Below are 22,405 nucleotides of genomic sequence, written 5' to 3' on the forward strand. Positions count from 1 at the left end.
TACATATAAAGTAGGGGAAGATGGGCACGGATGTTAGCTCAGGGCCAGTGTTCCTCAGCAAAAAGAGGAGGAATGGTAGATGTTAGCTCAAGGCTGACCTTCCTCAAAAAAAATTAAATAAATAAAATCTAAGGTTCTCTAAGGCTTACAATTTTAAAAAGAAAACCTCAAAATCAAAGGAAAGAAAAAGAAATGTCTCTTAAGAGTCCAGAGTAAATGAAAGTTAACTTGGGGCTTGCTATTCAGAGCTAAGATCCCCTCAATGGTTAATTTTAACTGACGACAATGATATCCTTAATTACTTAGGGGAAAAAAAATCATAAAATCTTAGGAATATAATAAATAAATTCTGGAGACCTTTGGGTTTTTTAGTTTGTGGTTTTTTTGAAGAAGAAGAAGAAGAAGAAGATTAGCCCTGAGCTAACTACTGCCAATCCTCTTCTTTTTGCTGAAGAAGACTGGCCCTGAGCTAACATCCATGCCCATCTTCCCCTACTTTATATGTGGGACGCCTACCACAGCATGGCTTTTGCCAAGTTGTGCCATGTCCACACCCGGGATCCGAACTGGCGAACCCTGGGCCAGTGACATGGAACATGCACACTTAAATGCTGAGCCACCGGGCCGGCCTGACCTTTGAGTTTTTAAATGGTATTGTGAACTTTTTCAGATATTATAAATACAAGTGTCAATCCAGATAAAGCACTTCCCTACAAGTGCCAGTGCAAGAGCTATGGAGGTTAATTACATATTAATTATGTGTATAAATTATATGTATAAATTCATAATATATAATATAAATATAATAAATTAATGTACACATTAAATATCTATATAAAGAGAAAACCCCACAGTGGTACTATGGAATCTTCCCTAAACAGTCCTTCTAAAAATGTACAGGAGCTGCTAAGAAATGCATCTCAGACACAGGAATTCTTGTGAGCTTTGAATCAAACTAAATTCACTGATTGATTGGCCAATGTCTTCACTGATGTTTTTGCTACCTGTTATACCAAAATGGCCATTTCTTAAACTTAGAATGAAGAAAATTAGCATGCATTCATTGGCACTGGACTAAGTGATTTATAGGTACACGATAAGACAATGATACTTTCAAATCACTGAAATCTTCAAGTCTGCACAGAAAACCATTTGGGCTCGTGAGTCACTTGTGTCTTCTATATCTATATATATTGGCATTATTCCATTATGCACCAAATAATTTTCATATAGTTGCAAGACAAGAGAACTGCATTCTTAGACCAGATGTTTTTGGGTGTTGGTGCCGCCAAGCATACATGGAAACCCCACAGCTGTGTCCATCGATCAAAGACATGATGTCACAGTCCAGCTTACAGACAGGCTGGCAGCCGGCTATCTTCCCTTCCACACAAATGCAGCAACAGATGCTGAAGATGATATGTAAACAAATACTGAGACTGAACCAACTCAATTAAGCAACTGATGGAAGATTTAAGTTGAGTATCAGCAGAAATACACAAAATCTATCAAAGAGGTTTCAAACAGTATATCAGTTTCAAACAGTCACAGACTTTGTAAGTCATATACTACTTCCATTCCCTAACTTCAGTTTTCTCTATATTCAGATGAGTTGAAATAATAAAGGTAATGACAAATATCTTGTCATTTAAGGAGCATGTGTCAAGGAAAATATTGATTAAGTAACAACTAATTATGTACAGTGTCAATTAGCGTCCACCTTTCAAGATCTTGTAGGCCAACCGGAAAAACAATAAAAACAAAAAGTGCTTCTAGTTACACAGTATTATGAAGTGACTTCAACTGGCCTGTTGTGCAGCAGTTTACCAATCTGAAGGCCACACTGCCCAAACAAAGCATACGGACAGAAGAAGTAACCACTACAGCAACAGAAAGAGTGTGAACACACTATTAACAAGCTTAAAGGCGGGAGAGTATTGTGAGGCGGTTATCAGTTATACAAAGTCTACGTTTGAGACTAGACAAGGCTACAGTAATTAAGCCAACATAACAGAATTATGAAAGGCGTTTTTAACTTTTTATTTCTCTATATTTTCTCCCTAGAATATCTACATTTCATTAATTAAAAAAACAAAAACAATACTCCAGAAGTCATTTAAACTTTTTGTTTCAACAGCTATAATTTATATCCCATAAAACTCACCATTATAAGTGTACTAAACTTTTCTTGGGGGAAGGAGGAGATAAATTTTAATTTTCTTACCATCGAGATAAGCAGAAATAACCAGTAAGATTCAAAGGCCCCAAAGACCTCGTACTTCTAAGCTATCAGGACAAGAGCAGTTAAGAAAACATTCACCATCTGTGATGACCTCAGCGTTACCCGAAGCAGCACCAGCTATGAATTTTGCTGTTATCAGGACCAAGGGTAGGGCCCAGCCACGGGCTCCACGGGTTAAGAGAAGATGCAGAGTCCTTGCATCTGTACGAGGCCAGCAATCGCTCGTGACGAGCTCCCTGGCCACAACCCCCACACATAACGTACCCACACCATTCAGTACTCATCTCTAGTTATCCCCAACCCCACCAGCAAAGTAAGGGGAAATGAGTATCTACTTCCCATCCTCCTAGCAAGGAAAACAAAAACACACAGAGGAAAATAACTAGAACTGGTGGTCACTAGTAAGGCAGTGGGCTTATCTTGAGGAAAATAACAACTCACTTTGTGGGAATTCATTATGAAGAAGCATCTCTGATCATCAGTGTCACCACTTTCTTGTTCCTTTTGTCTCTGGAATCACTAAACGAAATTGGCAGTTACCCTAACATTCTCCCTACACACAGATATCCTGAAACCACGGTATATTATAAAGCACTTAGACAAACATAGCAAGACATGACGTTAGTCAATCTACTCAAACTATCATAAGGAAGCGCCATGTCTGGTTAAAAGAAAGGCGAGGGGAGAAGATGAGAAAAGGCTGCCGGCGCGGTGTGAGCAGCGCCGCTCCGCGTGTGCCGAATCACACACATCCATCAGGTCAGTCAGCGCACCGTCCTCACAGACTCAGACGGACGCCGCTGCTCCACCCTGCAGCTCCAAACAGTAACCTCTTCTTCCTCAACAGCCTTCTCTTCCTTTCCCTTTTTGAACAAAAACATCTGTGCGGTCATTTTCCAAATATACTGTTTTAAGGAGGAACAAATAATCAGGGAGTCTTCTGTAGTTGAAGCCTCAGGGGAAAAAATCCAGCATCTTCAGTAATGAACAACAGTGAGAGGAGACTCCAAGTTGCCGAGTCCCGCAGGCACACTGAAAGTGGAACAGCGACAAAGAAGGTGTCCACCCTTCCCTTGTACAAACACCTTCTCTCACTCCTTCACAAGAAGTGTTCACCAAGGGGCCTCATGGGAAGGTGATTCATCATCAGGAAATACCAGAAAATGACAGATTCCCTCAACCTAACAGTTACGACTGTTACTGTGGCTCTCCTAGTTAAGACAAAATGTCAGACCAAAGACTTGGTTGTTCTAAAACATCCCTGTCATTGGAAACAAGAAAGCAGACCTGCGAGAGGCCTCAGGGAAGGTCTGTGAGGTACCACGGTGAGAGGGGAGCACGGGCCGGTGAGTGGCGCAGGGTGGGGCAAGAACACAGGCTTCTTGGAATTTTATTTGTTTGGTTCCATTTCTCCCTCCGTAGTTCACTCCAAACCTCTAACACCTTAAGGGAGGAGGGGGAGGACACGCTGCCCGTGCAGCAGGCTCAGCAGGAAAGCTAACTAGTGGCAAACAGGATGAAAACTCAACAGCAGTGTGACGTCACTGCTAAGATGCGTGCCACACAAGAATCCCCCAGGGCGCTGCGTAAAAACTCTTTGCTGAAGGCCAGTAACAGTGGGAAAAGCTCTGAAGCCAACGAAGATGGGAGTTCTGAAAGAAGTTCCTAAGTAATACTTTAATCGTCAAAAGTTAGCAACATTACCTACTCCTTCTCATGACTCTGGCAGTTAAGCAAATAAAATTAAATCAGCAAAGAAATATTTAATCATGCCCAAAACACGAGAAATAAAGGGAAGGTTTTCCCTAAAACATGCACCTCAGTACCTCTTATCCATTAAATGAGAAGTTCCTACACTCAGCACATTTCCTTCTACTTCTCCAGCAATTCAGCTCAGCACCTAGCAGACAGTGCTAGGCTGCATGGCCAGCTCTACACTCTACAGGAGAGAGGCACTCACCTGGAAGCTAGTAGGACACGAGAGGATACTAAAAGCAATGAGAATAAATAAACTCTCTCTATACGCAGCAATATGAATGGATCTCACAAACCCAATGTTAAGTGAAAGAAGCCAGGCGTAAGAGTACCATATGGTTCCATTTACATCAAGTATAAACGAAGCGAAAATAATCTATCAGGTTAGAAGTTAGGATGGTGGTTACTCTTGGCAGGAGGAGTTAGTGACTGGAAGGTTGGCACCAAGGGCACTCCTGGGGTGCTGGCGATGTTCTGTTTCTTGATCTAGGTGCTGGTTCACTTGTAGGGTGTGTTAAGTTTTTGGCAATTTACTGAACTTATAATTTGTGCACTTTTCTATATACATGTTAAACTTCACATACAGACAAAGCTAAGTAGACACAGATACCCTTGAGAAGTGGTTTCTTCCAAACCTGTCGGCTCTGTTGCTACACCACAGATATGTTTAGGAGAGACAAAAAAAGTGCCTGAGAACGTCTAGACATAAGCAAGGGTAAAGGAGAACTGGCTCAGGGTCCCCAGGCCAGGAGAAAAGCCCCCGGGACTCCAGGGCCCCATCAGATCAGAGCAGCAGTCTGGGCTCGGAGGAAGTTTCCATCTAGTCAGGGCCTGCCCTGTGCATCAGAGTGGGAGACCAATTCGGAGCCAGGAGATCAATTCCTTTCACCTCACCATGGTTTTAAATAAAAGAGAAATAATTTAATGATTCTAAAGATCATTTGAAACCTCTAACACATACTGCACTACATACAATGGCCAAGGTTCCCAGAGCCAAGTGTGAACCCGTAAAAGTTAACAATTAAAACAAACAGGAGCTTTGGGGCAGGATGACGGTCAGAATATAACTCAGACTTCGTCGTGCCGTGTTAGCGTGCAGAGTTAAAATCTACGGGATAGAGTCTAGGCCATGGCACAGCCGAGCCGTCATGGGGCACTAACGGGGAATGACGGGAAGAGAGAGCCCAGCTGCCTGCACTGCATAAGGGCCATCTCTGGATTCACAGTGCACCCACAACGTTGCAGATGTGGAAGCTGACAGCTGAGCCCATCAACCAGCTGGCTCTCTAAACCTGTTTTAGAGCAATCTCACTAAAGTCAACCCTCTTGTCTATAGGGTTAGTACAAAAATCAGAATAATTAGAAGATAGGGATTCTGTCACTACAGATTTCTCACTTTCCTTCTCTCAGAATGCGACGCTGATGCGAGACGGAGGGGTAAGGTTTCTCCAATTAAACAATCAAAGCTCTTATTCTAAAAGCTCTTTCATTGTCGTATAAACTTAAGATACTGTGTATGTTCTGATGATAGATTTTCACTGGACATCTAGAGACTAATAAAGTGAGCAATTCCAGTAAGTTTCATCATATGGGCAGTTTAGTTTAGGCTATGAATTTATACTCAGGTCCCATAATTACTGGAAGTTACTGGAATTATATTTAGAAAAACATGGGTAGGAGTACTAATGAAATCCTTTAAAAGGCTTTCCCATTTAAAAAGGTGAAGTGTTTCAACGGAATGGGCATAGGATATTTGAAACCTTTTCTTTCCAACTGGACCGCTTCACCATTTACCACATTTCAAAGGGTATCTCATCGTACCTAATTTAAAGATTACTAAAAATTTAATTTTCAAATTGTTTCATGAACAAAAACACCTGTGCATATACACACATGATCACACAAACCATCAACCAACCATTATAACTTCTTTGAGTTCTTCACATATACAAAGAAAGAAGGAGCACTCTAGCAGACTTCCAATATGCCTTCCAGCACTCATAGTACACATTCATTCAGCAAATATTCATGAAATGCCTTCTATGCACCAGATACTGCATTGGTGCTTGGGACGATGCATCACAAAAAACAGACAAAGATCCCTGTCATCATGGAGCATTCCTGGGGAAAAGGGGATGAGTGGAACAACGGTAGAGGCAGGTGATACACACTAAGTATAATAAATAAGCCAGTTACATACTGTGGTATAGAAATGAAAAGTGGAGAACAAGGTAAGAACATTAGGAGTAAGAAGTTACCATTCATCGTGTCAAGGCATGAAGGTGGTGAGGGAGCAAGCCACACAGTCATGAGGGAGTGGCATTCCAGAGGAGGGCACAAACAAGGGAGAGATCTTCAGGCAGGAGACCCTGGCAGGCCGGAGGAACAGTGAGCAGGCCTGTGTGGTGAGAATGAGGGTGGGGGGAGTAGGGGAGGAGGTCTGAGAAACAACAGAGTGGGAAGCCAGTCAAGTAGGGTGCTGTAAGAACCTGGGCTTTTACTCTAAGTAGGGAGCAAGGAAAGGTTCTGATCTGACTTTGTTTCAAAAGGATCACTGGGCTGCTGTTCTGAGAAAAGACTAGAGAACAAGCAAGGAAGCAGGAAGAAGCGTCAGGAGCTCCTGTAGACATCTAAGCAAGAGAAGATGGCAGTTGAAACCAGAGTGGTAGGTATGAGCAGTAGAGATTGTGGTGAGATGCGGTCAGATTCATGTGTGTGATATTTTCTTACAGATTCACAGACTATTACAACTTGCTGTGAATTTCAAATAACAAAAGCAGAGAAAGGAGTATAACTCACTTGCACCTATAATCCAGACTGTCAACTGCTAACTGGCCTACTCCCCTCACTGGCCAAGATTATTTTGACACAAATTGGATACTGTGTGAAGGTAGCACTAACAGGATTTCCTAACAGATGAGATGAGTGGCATCCGATAGAAAGAAGAGTAGTCACAGAGAACTCCAAGGCTTTTCTGACCTGAGCAAATAGCAGGTTGGAGTTGCCACCAAGTGAGAAAGGGCAAGGCTGCAGGCAGAACAGGTTTATGGGGGAAGACTAGCAACTCACATGAGATATGCTCAGTTTGGGTTATCAGACATCCAACTAGGGATGCTGAACAGGCAGATGATAAACAAATGCAGGGTTCAGGAGAAGAGTCTGGTCCCAAGGCCTGAGACTGCGATCCCTAGAAAGGCCTGCCTGTAAGGTTGGCCCTCGGCTTGCACCTAGAACTCAGATTTTGGGAGGGTTTCCAACACTCCAAGACCTGATCAGAGTGACTCTCTGCTCCTAGACTGTTTGGACAACCAATGTGGTTTATGCTGCACACCTACTTTCTTGGTGGGAGTCTGAAATTTTGGGAACATCAGAGTACTTATGTGACCAGCTCCAAATAAAAACTCCGGGCACTGAGTTTCTAATGAGCTTCCCTGGTCAACAACATTTCACATGTGTGGTGACAACTCACTGCTGGAGGAATTAAGCATGTCCTATATGACCCCACTGGGATAGGACTCCTGGGAGTTTGTGCCCGAGTTCCTTCGGACTTCATCCCTGTGCCTTCTCCCTTTGCTGATTTTGCCTGTGTCCTTCCACTGTCTTACAAATCACAGCTAAGGGTACAACTACATGCTAAGTCTTCTGAGTCCTCCTGGTGAATCAGTGAATCCGAGTATGGCCTTGAGAACCTGCAATGCACATCCTTTTCAATAAATTTGCTGGGAATGGAAGCAAGAAAGGCGGTGTCAGGATGACAAACAAAATTTTGCATTTATAGCCCAAAAAAAAAAGAACCACCTGGGAGGGAGAGGGGATGAGACTGTTACAGAACAGTGTCCATATTTGAAAGAAATAGCAGTTTAGGTTAGACAAAATTTTTTTTATTCAACTATTTATTTTACTTAGAAAAATGCTTTGATTCATGAAGGGATGGAATGAAACTAAGAAATTGTGGAAGCTTTGCCTGGAGAGTGCTCATTAACAATTACAACGAGCATCCTTTCACAGCAAGTTTTATTTTACCAAGAGGATCAAGAATAGCTCCTTCTAGAGCAGAACTAATCTTTTTATTCCACCCCAGATCTCAGAACAGTATGTATTAAAAAGAGTAAGTGTTCAGTAATTGTTTAAATGAATGAATTAGTGCAACTTAATGAATAGCATTTTTTTTAAAAAACCTGCAAACCATGGTTGACATTTGCCATTTCTAGCTCCAATGAACCAAAACTGCATCTGCAAAGCAATCAGAACTTGGTCATATTTTCAGTATGAATGAATGATAGTATTTTTCTCTATTCCTTTTTAATTAAAACTATTGCACAAAGCAATAGAGAAAATGTATGATTATAAAGTAATATAATAAAAAATATACTAACATATACATAATAAAATAAGGGTGGACTAATTTTATCAAGGGGATCTATATATATATTTTTTACCAATGCTCCAAACACTTTTGGAAATTCTCCTTTGAAATTGCCAGGACCTGCTTTAGAAACAATATATACAAGGTGAGCACCACCCACGTGCAGGGCTCTGTCACCAGCCAGGAAGGGCTAGGAGAGCCCTGAAGAGTTCCTACCCACAGAGTTTATGATCTAGTACAGAATAGCACAAGCATGAAATGAACATGCGGAAACCTATCCTCTAGCTAGTCATTAAAACAGCTCACAGGGCAGGAGAAAAGAAGTTGCCAAGGACCAGACAGTGATGGCCACAACCAGAGGAGACAAAGAAGTGACCCGATGCAGAAGCCTGGAGGGATGAAAGACAGAGGAGAGGCGCCCGGGAGAGGTCATGAGAACAGCTGCTAGGGAGGGCACGGCACCCGGGGGTGCTAAAAAGTCTTTAGGAAAAGCGTTATTTTATTCTAATATCTTTAATGAGGAGAAAGGAACAAAGAAACCCTCATTTACCATGTAAAAATTAATGTGCTGGACACTTCACATTCATTACATAATTTTAATTTTGACAAAAGCGTATGAGGTAGGAATTATTATTCCATGTTACAGATGAGGAAACTGAAGCTTTATTAAATTTAATTCTAGGTCGTGGTCTAACAAAGAGTATTAATACTGTCTTGGGGTAAATGCCAGGACACGACTATTAAATAACGAAGCCAACTTTCTATGAGACTCATAAACTATAAATTCACCTTAAAAATATTTATAGACCTCAAATTTATGTTCACAGGAAAGAGGAAAAAAAAGATAAATCATTTTTATTATTTCAGTGACAATTCTAAAAACAAAACCCAGAAATGTACTCTCTATCTAACCACTAATAATTTTAAAGGGCTCCTTTATTTTCTTTCCTAGAGGGATGAAATTTAAGTGTGAAGAGCAGATCTTACTATTATTTACTTATGATTAACGTACATCTACGATTATTTTTAATATTTTTTATTACAAAAAGTTGAGAAAGCTATAAAACATGATCATACCATCAACAGTCCTCAATTGCAATAATATATTATAGTTTTCTTAGACAATGAAACCAATAATGTCTATCTGTTACATGTTTCTCCAAGTATCCACCAAAAATAGTACAACTTGCTGAATTCATACAAGATTTGAGTACCCACAATTCACAGGGCGGTGCAACTTGTTACGTGCCACAACATTAGAACCCAACTACAGAATACCACTGCTCTGCTCCTAGAATGAACTAGAAGACATCACGGTGCAATGAAAACACTGGGATGCTAGTCTCGCAACGCGCTACAGAACTTTGGGCAGGTCAATCACCTTTCGGAACATTAACTGCTGTCATCCATAAATAAAATGAAGGCTTTCAACAAGAAAAGCATAAAATGTCTGAGGTATACAGCTAACTTAGTCTTAACTTTCCTCTGCTTACTTATTAAATAGACAAGAATAAACCAGGAGAATTTTATTTTGTAAATTCCCAGTCACACTCTTAAATTAGAATGAATTAATCCAAAATAGAAACACATTCTATTCCTGCCAAAAACAAAAAAACTAACCCTTTAAAAAATGTCACTGTCACATCATCCCCAGCATACTTATCTTTAAAACCCTTCAACAGGTGCCTCTTTGTTGAGCAGTTGAACCTTACCCTGATTTAACTTTCCATTACTTTGGAGAAAAGAAGGAGAAATGGATCAGAGAAAGAGAAGCAAGCTTTACAATCAGAAAAGCTTGGGTCTGAGCCCCAGCCTGCGTCCTCTCATCTAGAGGGAGGGGATGACCACAGCTGTCTCAAAGGCGGCTGCACCAACTCAAGCCACTGCCTGTACCCTACCCAGCGCCATGCCTGGCACAGTCCTTAAAAACACAGAAGTGCACTCCAGCCACGCTACACTTTCCCAGCTAGCAGGGCTTCTTCATCACTGGAGACTAATTCTAATATCTAGTGAACTTTTTAAAAAAGGAAAATATTAGAAATAGGACAAAGCTTACTCCTATAAAAAGTCGTTTATCTGACTCTATACCAGGTGTTCTCAATGGGGGTGATATCACCACCACCCCCACAGGGATGAAAAGTGGTTCCTGGAGGTGGGGGTGGGGGGGAATTACCACTTTTATGTATAAAGCATAAAGATATACATACAGTACCTGAACATATATATATATATACACAGATTATAAAATTTCATAGGGGTGATGAGGAAAAAAGATCTTAAAAGGCTTCTTAGGAAGGTGATAACGAAAATAAGGTAGAGAAACACTGCTGTATGCCATGAGGATTCAGTGGAACTATTCCAAAAATCATTGCCATACTTTTTCATTAAAATAAATCAAAATTTAATCAATTTCTAACTGATTTTAAGAGCTTTTCTTCAAGGACTTCTCTTGTATCAATATTTTTTAAAAATACAGAGGTACAACTTGTCACCTTTACTCTACAGAAAGGGAGAAAGAAAACAATCCAAATTAGGAAGCTGAAATCTAAGATCAAGACCATTTAAATGAAGTTAGACACTATCTCAGGTAAGAAGACGTTAGATAAGGAGAGGTAGCATCCAGCAGCCTTGGCTCACCAGTTTCTCAGTCGCTAAGAGAGAGAAGGCAGTTTGTTAAGAAGGGTAAAAAGCAGAAGAAGATAAGGCGAGAAAGAATATTTGGGGGCAGGGAGGACAGAGGACCGCTGTCAAACACAGACAGCTGAGTGTGGTCTCCTGTTCTCCCCGACAACCCTGCCTGAGCCTGCACTGAGGCCGCCAGAGCCACGGACGGGCGGGGACAAAGTGCCACCAGCTGCCTGAAATGGAAGAAGCCTGTACCAAGCTGTAAGGCCTGCAGCATTTAAGTGGCCTCTGAGGAACAAGAGGATGGAACAACAGGTCACAGACCACAGAGATCTCTCCCTCCCTTCCTTTTGTTCTTATTTTCAGTCTAGACAAGAACAGCACATTCATTACATTGTGCCGCCCTCCAAGTGAAAAGTGGTGAAACGGTTCAGCCTCACAGGGCCTTGCTTTGTCACTGGAGTAAGCCTGTTTTGTCCCCTCTCGTCAGAGCATGAACTCCCGGAGAGGAAGAAATTTGTCCCCCTCTTCCGTGGACCTAGCTCAGCTGGCTCAAACACCTGCCCCTAGATGTGATACACACTGCTTAGCAAGGGATCGTCTCTTCTGTTGTTCTTGTCTCTCCAATTTGATGATAGACAGAGGACAGGTTTTTACTGCCTGTTCTAGGCAAGGCCAAGTTTCTACACTGCTTTTATTCTCACATTACTAGAAGCACATTGCAAAGAATATGGAGGGTAATCAATAAAATCTGCTAACTGGCTTCCTACACCCCAATGGGCATCAGGGCCAGCATCCTCTTGCCCTCCAAGGAATAGGCCACAATTACCAATCACAAACATTTTGATTGTAAGACTAAAAGAAAGTCTGCTCTGGCTAATCTGCTAAAAACAAACTTCAGAATGAAGAAAAAGAGTCAAGATCCATCCATTCTCTAAGGTCCAAATCAAATCAGCTCTCTCAGGAAGCCTACTTAGAACCTGATGTTCGAAACTGTTAATTCTTTCAAAGGTTCAGTAAGCTGAGAATCAAAGATCTGGGTTCTAATCTCTGAGATCTAACTAGCAATGTAGTCCTGAGGAGGAAGTGTCAGTGTCTCTGAACTGGAATTCTTCACTCGTCGAGATGAGGGGGCAGCTTCTTTCCTAAGGTTCCATTAAAGACAGGGTTTTCAAACTTGAGAGTACAGCAGAGTCCCCTGGAGGGCTTGTTAAAACCCAGACTGCTGGGCCCCAGCCCAGGATTTCTAATGCAGTCGTCTGGGACGGAACCTGAGACACTGTACTTCCAGCAAGCTCCCAAGTGCCACTGTGGGTCCAGAGACCACATTTGGAGAACCTACTACTTTATCTCCATCCTATGCCAGAAGGCCGAGCGGAGGAAAGACATGGACCAGCCAGAGACGGCTGGACTGAACGCAGCTCCTCCACTCTGTGGTGACGAGCCGCAGTGAAACAGCATTCCACAGCGCACCATTTCATCTCTGTTCAACAACCACCACCGCGTGCTAAGTTTGCCTCTATTCTCTCTGCAGTCACCAAAGAAATGTTTAGGTCCACTCTGCCCAAAGCACTAACAAACACAACTAAGGGCACTGAGACTGCACGGCAACACTCGGGCACCAGGTGGCCCATCATCCAGACGATCTAGCCTAAGCTTTTTAAAATTCCTCATCAAAATGTACACCTATTTATATAGTTTTGACTTGTGAACCAGGTAAATGATTTACACATCCAAAAATTAAATTTAATCAGGATAAAAAGAAACCCTATTAAATGAATTAAAATACAAACTGAATCTAGCTACATATCAAATTAATAAACCATACAGAGAAAAGGATTACTTCAAGTAACTTCTGAACCCAGCACACTGACTGTAGATCCCTAACAGATATATTCTACGACAAAAGAACTTCAGAGAAATCTTAAACCTCCCTCCATGTCTCCTGTTAAATGATAACATTGTTACTGTAGTCGAGATGACTTTATGTTCACTGAAAGGAAATAAGTAAATTTAAAAAAAGTTAAAAAAGCAAGTAAATAAATGTATTATTTTACTAGGAAGAAGATTCTTCAGTCTAGGAGAAAAGAGAAGGAAATATAAAATACACTAGATAAAAGAAATTAAGGAAAAACTGATTGTTGAAAGATACATTTCCATGCTCTGGCTGCTGAAAGGGTCTGGAAGCAACAAGACCTCAGCGGCAACGAGCACACTCGGCACCCAGGTACTGGTTTCCAAATACATCTCCCACTGAAAGGAACCAAGGCTCCCCAGAGGAATGGACTCCACACTCACGCAGGTGAGCTCCAAATATCCACTTGTGCTAAAAAGTAATGGAGTCACGTCAAAGGGCTACAGAAGCCAGTCTGAAAGAGCTCCCATGGCCAAATTTGGCACAATTTGTTTATATTATTATAATAATAATAATAATAACGACAGCAGCTTTAACTGAGGGAAAGACATTGACTACATAAAATCACCCATGTCTACAGCAATAGCCAGAAAAAGAGAGAAGACAAAGAAGGGTGGGAGCAGGTAAGAAAGCAAATTCTTCTTTGTAGACTAACGCTAACTAATAAATATAGAAGGTAAAATCTGAAACTCATCATTTCACAGTAATAACTAACTCAGCCAAGGATCATCAAATGAATGCCAAAACCATTGGTTAAAAAAGTGTTGGTGAGGGGCTGGCCCGGCGGCACAGTAGTTAAGTTTGCACACTCCGCCTCAGCAGCCCAGGGTCCACTGGTCCAGATCCCCAGGTGTGGACCTACGGGCCTCCTGTCAAGCCATGCTGTGGCAGGCATCTCACATATAAAATAGGAAGATGGCTGGGGCTGGCCCCGTGGCCGAGTGGTTAAGTTCGCGCGCTCCGCTGCAGGCGGCCCAGTGTTTCGTTGGTTCGAATCCTGGGTGCGGACATGGCGCTGCTCATCTGACCACGCTGAGGCAGCGTCCCACATGCCACAACTAGAGGAACCCACAACGAAGAATACACAACTATGTACCGGGGGGCTTTGGGGAGAAAAAGGAAAAAATAAAATCTTTAAAAAAAAAAAAAAAAAAAAATAGGAAGATGGGCACAGATGTTAGCTCAGGGCTAGTCTTCCTCAGAAAAACAAAAAAGTGTTGTGAACAGAATATTCACAGTGCCAAAGTACCACCCTCGAGATTATTTACAAAGTGCAAAGCTAACAGTGCATCTTTATAGCAGAGAACTCTAGCAGTCACCTCTTTAATCAAAAGACCAAATTTGGCTTCACTAATAGTGGGACAACTGGAATGAATGTGGCCCTTGCTGTGATGCAATATGAAGTACCTAATACCACCAATGAGGTGGTCTTGCCAAAAACTATTTAATCTGCATCTAATTAAGCCTCTCAACCTAATTTCCAGTTATAGGAAATATAGCAGGGAGGAATAAATTAAAGCACAACACGAGGAAACTATCAGACAAATCCAGAACGTGGGATATTTTATAAAACAATTGGCTAGATTCTTCCAAAAGTCAATCTCTTAAGGAAAAAAAACAAAAACAGTCGGGGCGCAAAGAGGGTGCAGAGGAAATGATCTAGATGAAAAGTGAGTTAAAAGATAATCAAACATACTGCAAAAACCTCGACTGGACTATGACTTGAAAAAATGGTTATAAAAATATTCTTGGCACAACTGAGGATATGTGAATATAGATGAACATTAGGTAAAATTCTGGAATTATTAATTAATTCTCCTGGGTGGGATCATCATTATGCAGAAGACTGTCTTTATTTTAAGAGAAGCATACTCAAGTATTTACCAGTGAAGTGTCATGGGGTGCCAACAATACACATACAACACATGCACAAAATGTTACCAACTAGTGAATCTCAGCAAAGGGTAGAGAGTGTTCATTCTTTCAACAGTTCTGCAATTATGAACATTTTCATAATAAAAAGTTTGGGGGAAATTATTAAAGTTAAAGCATAAAATTTAATTCTGAGACAAATCTTACTCATAGAGTTTATGGACTCCAAGTTGAGAATTACTTCCTGATTTCGCTTATTTACCTTTTTACCTTCCAAAGTGTTAACTCAGAATAATGGGACACCCCAAAACTGCAGAAACAAACTATCAGTTTCTCATGTATAAGAGCAATAATGCAAGTTTGACATTAAGACACAAAGAGTGAAATGAAGGGGCTATCAAGAATTCAAACTACCAATTCAGGTAGCCTTCAAAACACACCACACACACACACACACAAATGAGTGTATGTCACACTGGGAAATCTGAATAAGCTCTGCAGACTGTATCAATCGCAGTTTCCAGGGGCCTGCCTTGGTGCTAAGCCATGCAAGCAGACACAGTCTAACGGTGCAGTCTCATCTGCTATAATCTAACACGGAGGTGCACGTCAAATCCTTAGCTTGTCAAAGCAATCACTGCCTTGCTTTGTTTTATGCATGGACTTTAATACTGTACTACACTAATACAAGATGTCACCACTACAGAAAACTGGGTGCAGGGTATATGGGACTACCCTATATGCTTTTCTGAAAATTCATTTGAATCTGTAATTATTTCAAAAACAAGAACAACACATTATAGATCTCATGTGCTGGTCTCGTCCAGTGTGAACCTATTCTTAACCTGCTCCTTAAACTCTTCCTACAACCAATCAGATAAATGACAAGCTTTTTTTAAAAAGAACCCTGCAGGAGATGGTCCTGTAGCATAGTGGTTAAGTTTCACGTGTTTCACTTTGGTGGCCCAGGTTTGTGGACCTATACCACTCATCAGCCATGCTGTGGTGGTGACCCACATATAAAGTGGAGGAAGACTGGCACAGATGTTAGCTCAGGGCTAATCTTCCTCAAGTGAAAAAAAAAAAAAAGAGGACTGGCAACAGATGTTAGCTCAGCACTTATCTTCCTCAGGGGGGAACAAAAAAGCCCTGCAAAACTGTAAAGATTGGTTAAAGTCCGAGAAGAAATATACAGACCTGTACATCTCTTGCAAATAAATGCCTCCCTTCCAGACCCCTTAGTTTCCTACATAGTCCCTGCCACCTCATCCTAGGGTGAAATCTGAATTCTCAGTTGGCTTTATTTTCCGGGGTCACATAATCAAATAAAAGTAGGTCAAGTGGACTTAGAGCAGCCAGCCTAGAGCAATTCATTCAGGGCTGCCCATAATTGACGTCTGGGAGGAAGAGCAGCCACACCATTTACCTTCCCACACCTGCTGCTCTTCTGGCCTTCTGAGCCTGAGGAAGACCTAGCAGCCTGGTAACTGCCCCTCAATGTCACCTAAAGAATAGGCTCGAGAGTTAAGACGAGTCTGTGATTTTCCCAAGAATAAGCATTCACACCTTTTTGCTCCTAAGACGAAATTGAGCAGAAGTCAAAAACCAGGCAGAATCCTGCTCTCCTCAACAGAATCCTCTCTCCAACAGCCCTTCCTGCTGGAGTTGAAACCAGAAACATCAGTTCCCAATTCTCCCTCATGCCAGCCTGGTCCCTCCTGCTCCCGGGTCCCACCCAGGCCAATGCCTACAACTTTACAAGAAGAGCTGAGACGCCCTTGATGTGAGGGGTAGGCAAGCACATGTTTTCCGGGGTGGCAGCTGCAAAACGCCCTCTATTCGTAATCGACACCTGCTCTCGTCCTGACTATGCCCCCAGCTACAGCACAGAGGTCACACAATGTTGAGGACACTGTATGAAAAGAGCACACAAGAAACATTACTGAGAGGCCAACACGGTCACTGGTTGATTGGGTTTGTATTTGTTCTGAAGACTCACCATATGGTTTTCATTTTACTTGAACACATGGGTTTTGCATAATTATTTTTAAAGGAGTCGTGAAAATGCATTTGTCCAACATTGCCTGATTTTTCCAGCAAGGAAATACCTTTGGTATACAACTCAACAAAAGTGGAATACAAAAGCACCTATTATACAAATAGATATCCATTTTATAGCTATGCTCATAGAGAGATGATTGAAAGGAAATACACCAAAGCACCAACAATGGTTATTTTAAGGTGGTGGAAGTGGAAGGATTTAACTTTTTAAAATATTTTTCCATATTTTACACTTTTTTAAAACAGTGATCATATATTGCATACTTATAATCAGAGCCAGGTTTAGATGAAGATGACCTCTTTGGAGAAGACAAACGTCATTTAGATTCCATTTGAGATGTGAAAGGGAACAGTCTGGCTAGCCACAACAGCTGTGTCAGCCAGGGCAGCACAGGCTGAAGTGAGGAGAGAAACTCAACTCTCAGGACTTCCAAATGCTTCACAAAATTCCAAAAGATTACATTTAAAATGGCATCCACAAGTCTGTCAGTAAATAAGTCAGGAAGTGTGCTAATAAATGTCAAAGAATGCAGGCTCCAGCTGTATCATTTCCCAATGCAGCACCAGCAAAATGCAGAGCAGCATTAACGGGGACTCGGTAGGAAGGTGCCGCTGGTCATTCCATTCACAGGAGGCACTTCAAAAATAACTCGACTATTGTATTTAAATTACAGTAAGTTAGAATTCGCTGCTCCTTAACTACTCTTTAAAAGAACCCTAAAAATAATATTTAACTGAAGCATCTAGTTTCCCACTGAGTTGGACACCAAGAGAGGATCACTACAACACAACAGAATAGTCCGTATCACAGTATGTTACAAGAATCTTTTGGTCATTCAACCAAGCAATGGTACTTTTTCATTAGAAAGTCTCCATTATCTCATTGACAGAGAAAAGAGAGCAGTCATCTCATAAAACGTCACATCTTCGAACGCTTGCATAAAGCTCTATCAGTTGTCCTGTGGTCCAGAGACAACAATGGTTGGTAATTCTTACTGACAAAAGTGCACAGTGGAGATGAGCGGGTTCTCAGAGACCAAGGAGAGGACAGGGCAGCAGAGACATCTCTCCATTACTCAACTGTAGACCTGAGATCAGTTTAGCCATCATCTCCCTCGACAGACCCCAGATTTGGGGAGATTATGGCTTGACTTAAAGATATCCCAAATCTCCGAGGCTGCTGCTTAACCCTCTCTAGGATCTGTTGATATATGATGCTAAGTCTTATTCGTCATTAGGCAAGTTAGAAGCAACTATGAAAGTACAAAGTAAAATTTCAGATGAAAATAATTTAAAATAAGATGGATTTAGTTCATTATAATCTATGGCTATTTTTTTTTTAAAGATTTTATTTTTTTTTCCTTTTTCTCCCCAAAGCCCCCTGGTACATAGTTGTATATTCTTCGTTGTGGGTTCTTCTAGTTGTGGTATGTGGGATGCTGCCTCAGCGTGGTTTGATGAGCAGTGCCATGTCCGCGCCCAGGATTCGAACGAATGAAACACTGGGCCGCCTGCAGCGGAGCGCGAGAACTTAACCACTCGGCCACCGGGCCAGCCCCTCTATGGCTATTTTTTAAATATTAAATATGGATTCACGCATATATGTTCATGCACGCACACAGGCACACATACACTTTTTGTCTGAGTTCATCTCTCCTGTTTCCCATCTAAAGCTACACAGTAAATCCTCATGTGACCATTTCGAGAACTATTTTTTGCTACTAAATTTGCCAACAATCTGCTCAGCATTCTAGCAGATGTTTCTGCTTTCAAACCTCTGGGAACTTGGCTGGATCTGCTTTCTTTCCTCATGTTAAAAATAAAAGAAATGGCCCAAATGTGGCCTAATACCCTAGAGAAGCTTTTCCCCACCCCACACCCCTCAGTCTCCCTGCTCATGTGACCTCCATGATCCCTTCTCAAATCTTTTCTTTCCCATTAGAGAAGATGTTTCCAATTATGGTCCATTATGTTGCCAAGGATGACATCACTCAGATGTGCTTTTTTTTAAAGAAAATGCTACTGATTCTTAGTTACTTGGGGACCATCTGCAACAATTTAAGCCAACTAGTCGACTGGACCTTATGAACCTACAATGTCACAGGAGGGCAATTTGTTCAAGATCGATTCTCCAAACAGAATAATACTCTTACATTGGGGGTTAGAGGGACAGGGGGATCCTTGTGTCTTATCTAATGATTTCTTTAAAAACATCTGTGGTCCAACCTTACCTCAGTGACATCCATAACTTTGATGGCCGCCAGCTGACCTGTTTTAACATGTCGACCCTGAAAAACAGAGAAAAGAACAATAATCAGCACCACTGTTTCACACAATCACTGAAACGGAACGGCTCAAGTTTCAAACCATCATCTCTTCTACACTTCTTCCCAAAAGTGATGATAAAACAGAATATGGTTTGTAATACCATGAACCACACTTAATAAACAAAACTATTAGCAGAACAAATGAATTTTGACAAAGCATCAATTCTCTCTTTCTTTCCCAAGTTTAACTGATGCATCACTACCCCATTAAGCAACTTAAATAATGTTTTCTTCTACACATCAGGTTGACCACTCTTTCTTAAACATTCCACCTAAAGGAAATGACCCCAAAAAAACTCTAGATATTTATTGTCAAAAATGGATAATAGTCATTTTTCCCTGGTGTACTCTCAATATCCATTACTTGACTTTAAAAGAGTTACACTGAGAGTCTTCTCTGACGCTTTCTTGAAGTCCCAATGCAGGGAAGAGGGAGAATAATTAGCCAGAATAAAGGGAGTGTACAGAGACTGGGGTGACAGAGCGCCTGCACGTGGTAACAGAGGGCACGCACGTGCATACTTTCTCACAGTCACTTTGTAACTCCTGACCTAGGATCTAAAGATCTGTTATCCATTTATATCCCTAGGTATTTCAAACAAATTTGATGTCATTTCTCTTCTCATCTAGATGAGGAGTATTGGATTTAATTCTTGTCAGTCTAGTTCCTCTCTATCCACTCTTTGCAATGCTCTGCTGGTCATTTCTCATGCAAGTAACAAAGAGCTACCCAGATACCCTAAACATGATCTACTACTTAAGGACCATGAAAAATGGTCCTTCTGCAACCCATTAAAACAGAAAGAACGTTCCCATAGTTTCCAAGAGCCTGCATCCCTTGCGGTCTCATGATGAAAAGAGTTATGAACTTTAGAACGTGAAACCTGAGGAAAGCTCTCCACATACTCCAGAAAGGTTATGCAGGAACTCAAGTTACAACTTGGACTAAACGGCTCCATGAAAATGACACTGTATTACAATTATGTCTCAATTATGTGTGGTTGTAGTGAGATGGAGTACAGCAATGGGCCAGCAGTTCACAAGCAGGAACCGTGCAACAACTTACCCTACAGGAAACTAAGACAAATAAAATCCACAGGACAAGCACCTAAAGAGACCTCTCTACAACTCTCTACAGACACCACCACCTCCCTCCACTGTTTCCAACGTGAACTACCTTCCTAGTCTTCAAAAGTGCTGCCATGTGAGTGTGGGCATACCTCCCACATCACATATATCACAGTTCAAACAGTCTAAAGCTCCGCGTCTGAGGCAGGTAGGGCTATCCCACATTGGTCCGTGTGCCAAGGAACTCTGCCCTCCTGCCCTGTCAGTTATTTCCCAGCTACCATTCCACAAGTATGCTTTTCTAGAATGCCCAGCCTCAACAGACCTCAACTGCCACCTCAGTGCACCATTATCACCCCGTCTCTAACATCTCCACGGAGCCCTGGTGAACAGTTTGGCACTCTTTCTGCATTCACAGCTGGTTAACCCACAATCCTGAAAGAGTTGTCCACTCTATATGTTACCACACAGCACGCTAAACAAGCTAAGAAGCCACGTGAAATCTTTACGCGCTCCATCGCAGGGATGCATAGAGTAGAATACAACTCTTGTGTCAGGAAAATAGTAATTTGTGGACACTCTAAGGGCTCCCATATTTCTGTTTCTTACTGCCATTTTTTACTACTTGTCTGTCCAAGATTCAGTATCCTTTGATGGTGTCCACCTCTGAACTGCTCATTTAAAATTTCTACCTGTGTGTATTACAGGCCCTGTAACCTCAGCTTTCTTTTAGCTTTGTAACCCACAGCTCTGTGCTAAGCATTAATAGACGGGAAACGGAGCTATCCTTCATGTCTTGGGCGTTGGCAGGATCCTACAGCTACAGATAGTGATCCAGAGCATGGACTCTGGTGTAAGACTTATATTCATACTTCACCTCCTCCGCTCGGTAACTGAGACCTGGGCACACAACAGTGTCTCAGTCTCCCGCCTGTCAAAGACGGGGTAATAGCAGTGCCCACTTCAAAAGTTTATTATGAAGAATAACCGAGGTGCAAAGAACAGTGCATGGCACGTGGTCAGGCACAACTCTGGTAATAAAATACACTGGATCTTGTTCCCTTCAAATGATGACAGAAAATTAATTTATTAGCACAGTATCAAGCAATCCCCATGACTATGACTGGTAACACAATCATGAAGCCAAATGATGATTTACCCGAATCCAAGAACAAAGAGTAGAATTCAAGAGGACAGAGTATTAAGTAATCCTCCAATACCTTCCATGTAAGGGACACAAAGATCATCCCTTTGTACCCTGTCAGCCCTCAAATATGGAAACACACACCTATTACTCTTCCTGCAGTGAAGTTACTTCCAAATTACTAAAGCAAATTTCTTGCTGACAGAACCAAGTGATGCGAGAAAGTCACGAGATTTCCCTCTTTTCAAGAGATAAGCAGTATTGTGTTGGGAATGTGTTAGGTGAGATGGGGGGGTCTTCTGAGTATCTGATATGGTAACACTTAAGATTCCTATATATCAAGAAAAATCCATGAGTCTATGAAAAAACTCTCCAGATGGCTATATAACAGCAGCATCTTCCTTTGTTCCCTCTATGCCTGAACTTAAGACCACAAGTGTATTCTCAAGACTTTGCAGTTTGACAGTGGCATAAAAGCTGAGGGTTGTGAATTCACTCAGTATTTGTTTTATATAGAAGATAATTTTCTCTTACTCAGGACCTAACAACTAATCAATTATTTTTGTGTCAGAGGACAGACCACGCAAAGGCATTAGTCTTCATTCACACATATTAGGTCTTCCAAAATTATGTCCATTTTAGCTTTAAATCAGAAAACGGTCTAAGAATTCTGCCTCCCTCCTTTCTGAGAAACAAGACAACATACTGGAAGAAATGAATCTGGTATTCAGGCAGCCTTGGGCTCTGATTCCGCCGCTGCCACCTCATTACTGTACTTCCTTGAGAAAGTTGCTTAACTTCTACGAGCTTCTCAAGATTGCTGTAGGATCCACTGTGTTAAGGCACCTCAAGTCTTTCTAGAACAAGACAGGTGATAAACAAAGTGCAGAGTACATAAAGCCCTGGCCATCATACCTGGCGTATGGGGGGCCCTCGGATGAGAGTCTTCTCTCTCCACTCCCATGAGAAGCCAATGCATTCCCAAGCCTTTCTCCCTAATTCAGCTTGCAACTACCTCAAACTCAGTCGA

The 22,405-nt window shown here is 41.6% G+C and overlaps 1 protein-coding gene across 50 annotated transcripts in view; it reads right to left on the minus strand.

The window, feature by feature from the left end:
• The window catches only part of MAP4K4 (mitogen-activated protein kinase kinase kinase kinase 4), a 187,486-nt gene that overhangs the window by 83,419 nt on the left and 81,662 nt on the right, over positions 1–22,405 (minus strand). For all 50 annotated transcript variants that reach the window (XM_023618512.2, XM_070236027.1, XM_070236030.1 and 47 more), the window contains exon 3: positions 19,068–19,124. In XM_023618512.2, coding sequence (XP_023474280.1) covers positions 19,068–19,124 — 57 coding nt within the window. The remainder of the gene's footprint in view (positions 1–19,067; positions 19,125–22,405) is intronic.

This window comes from Equus caballus, chromosome 15, assembly GCF_041296265.1.
Source record: "Equus caballus isolate H_3958 breed thoroughbred chromosome 15, TB-T2T, whole genome shotgun sequence".
NCBI lineage: Eukaryota > Metazoa > Chordata > Mammalia > Perissodactyla > Equidae > Equus > Equus caballus.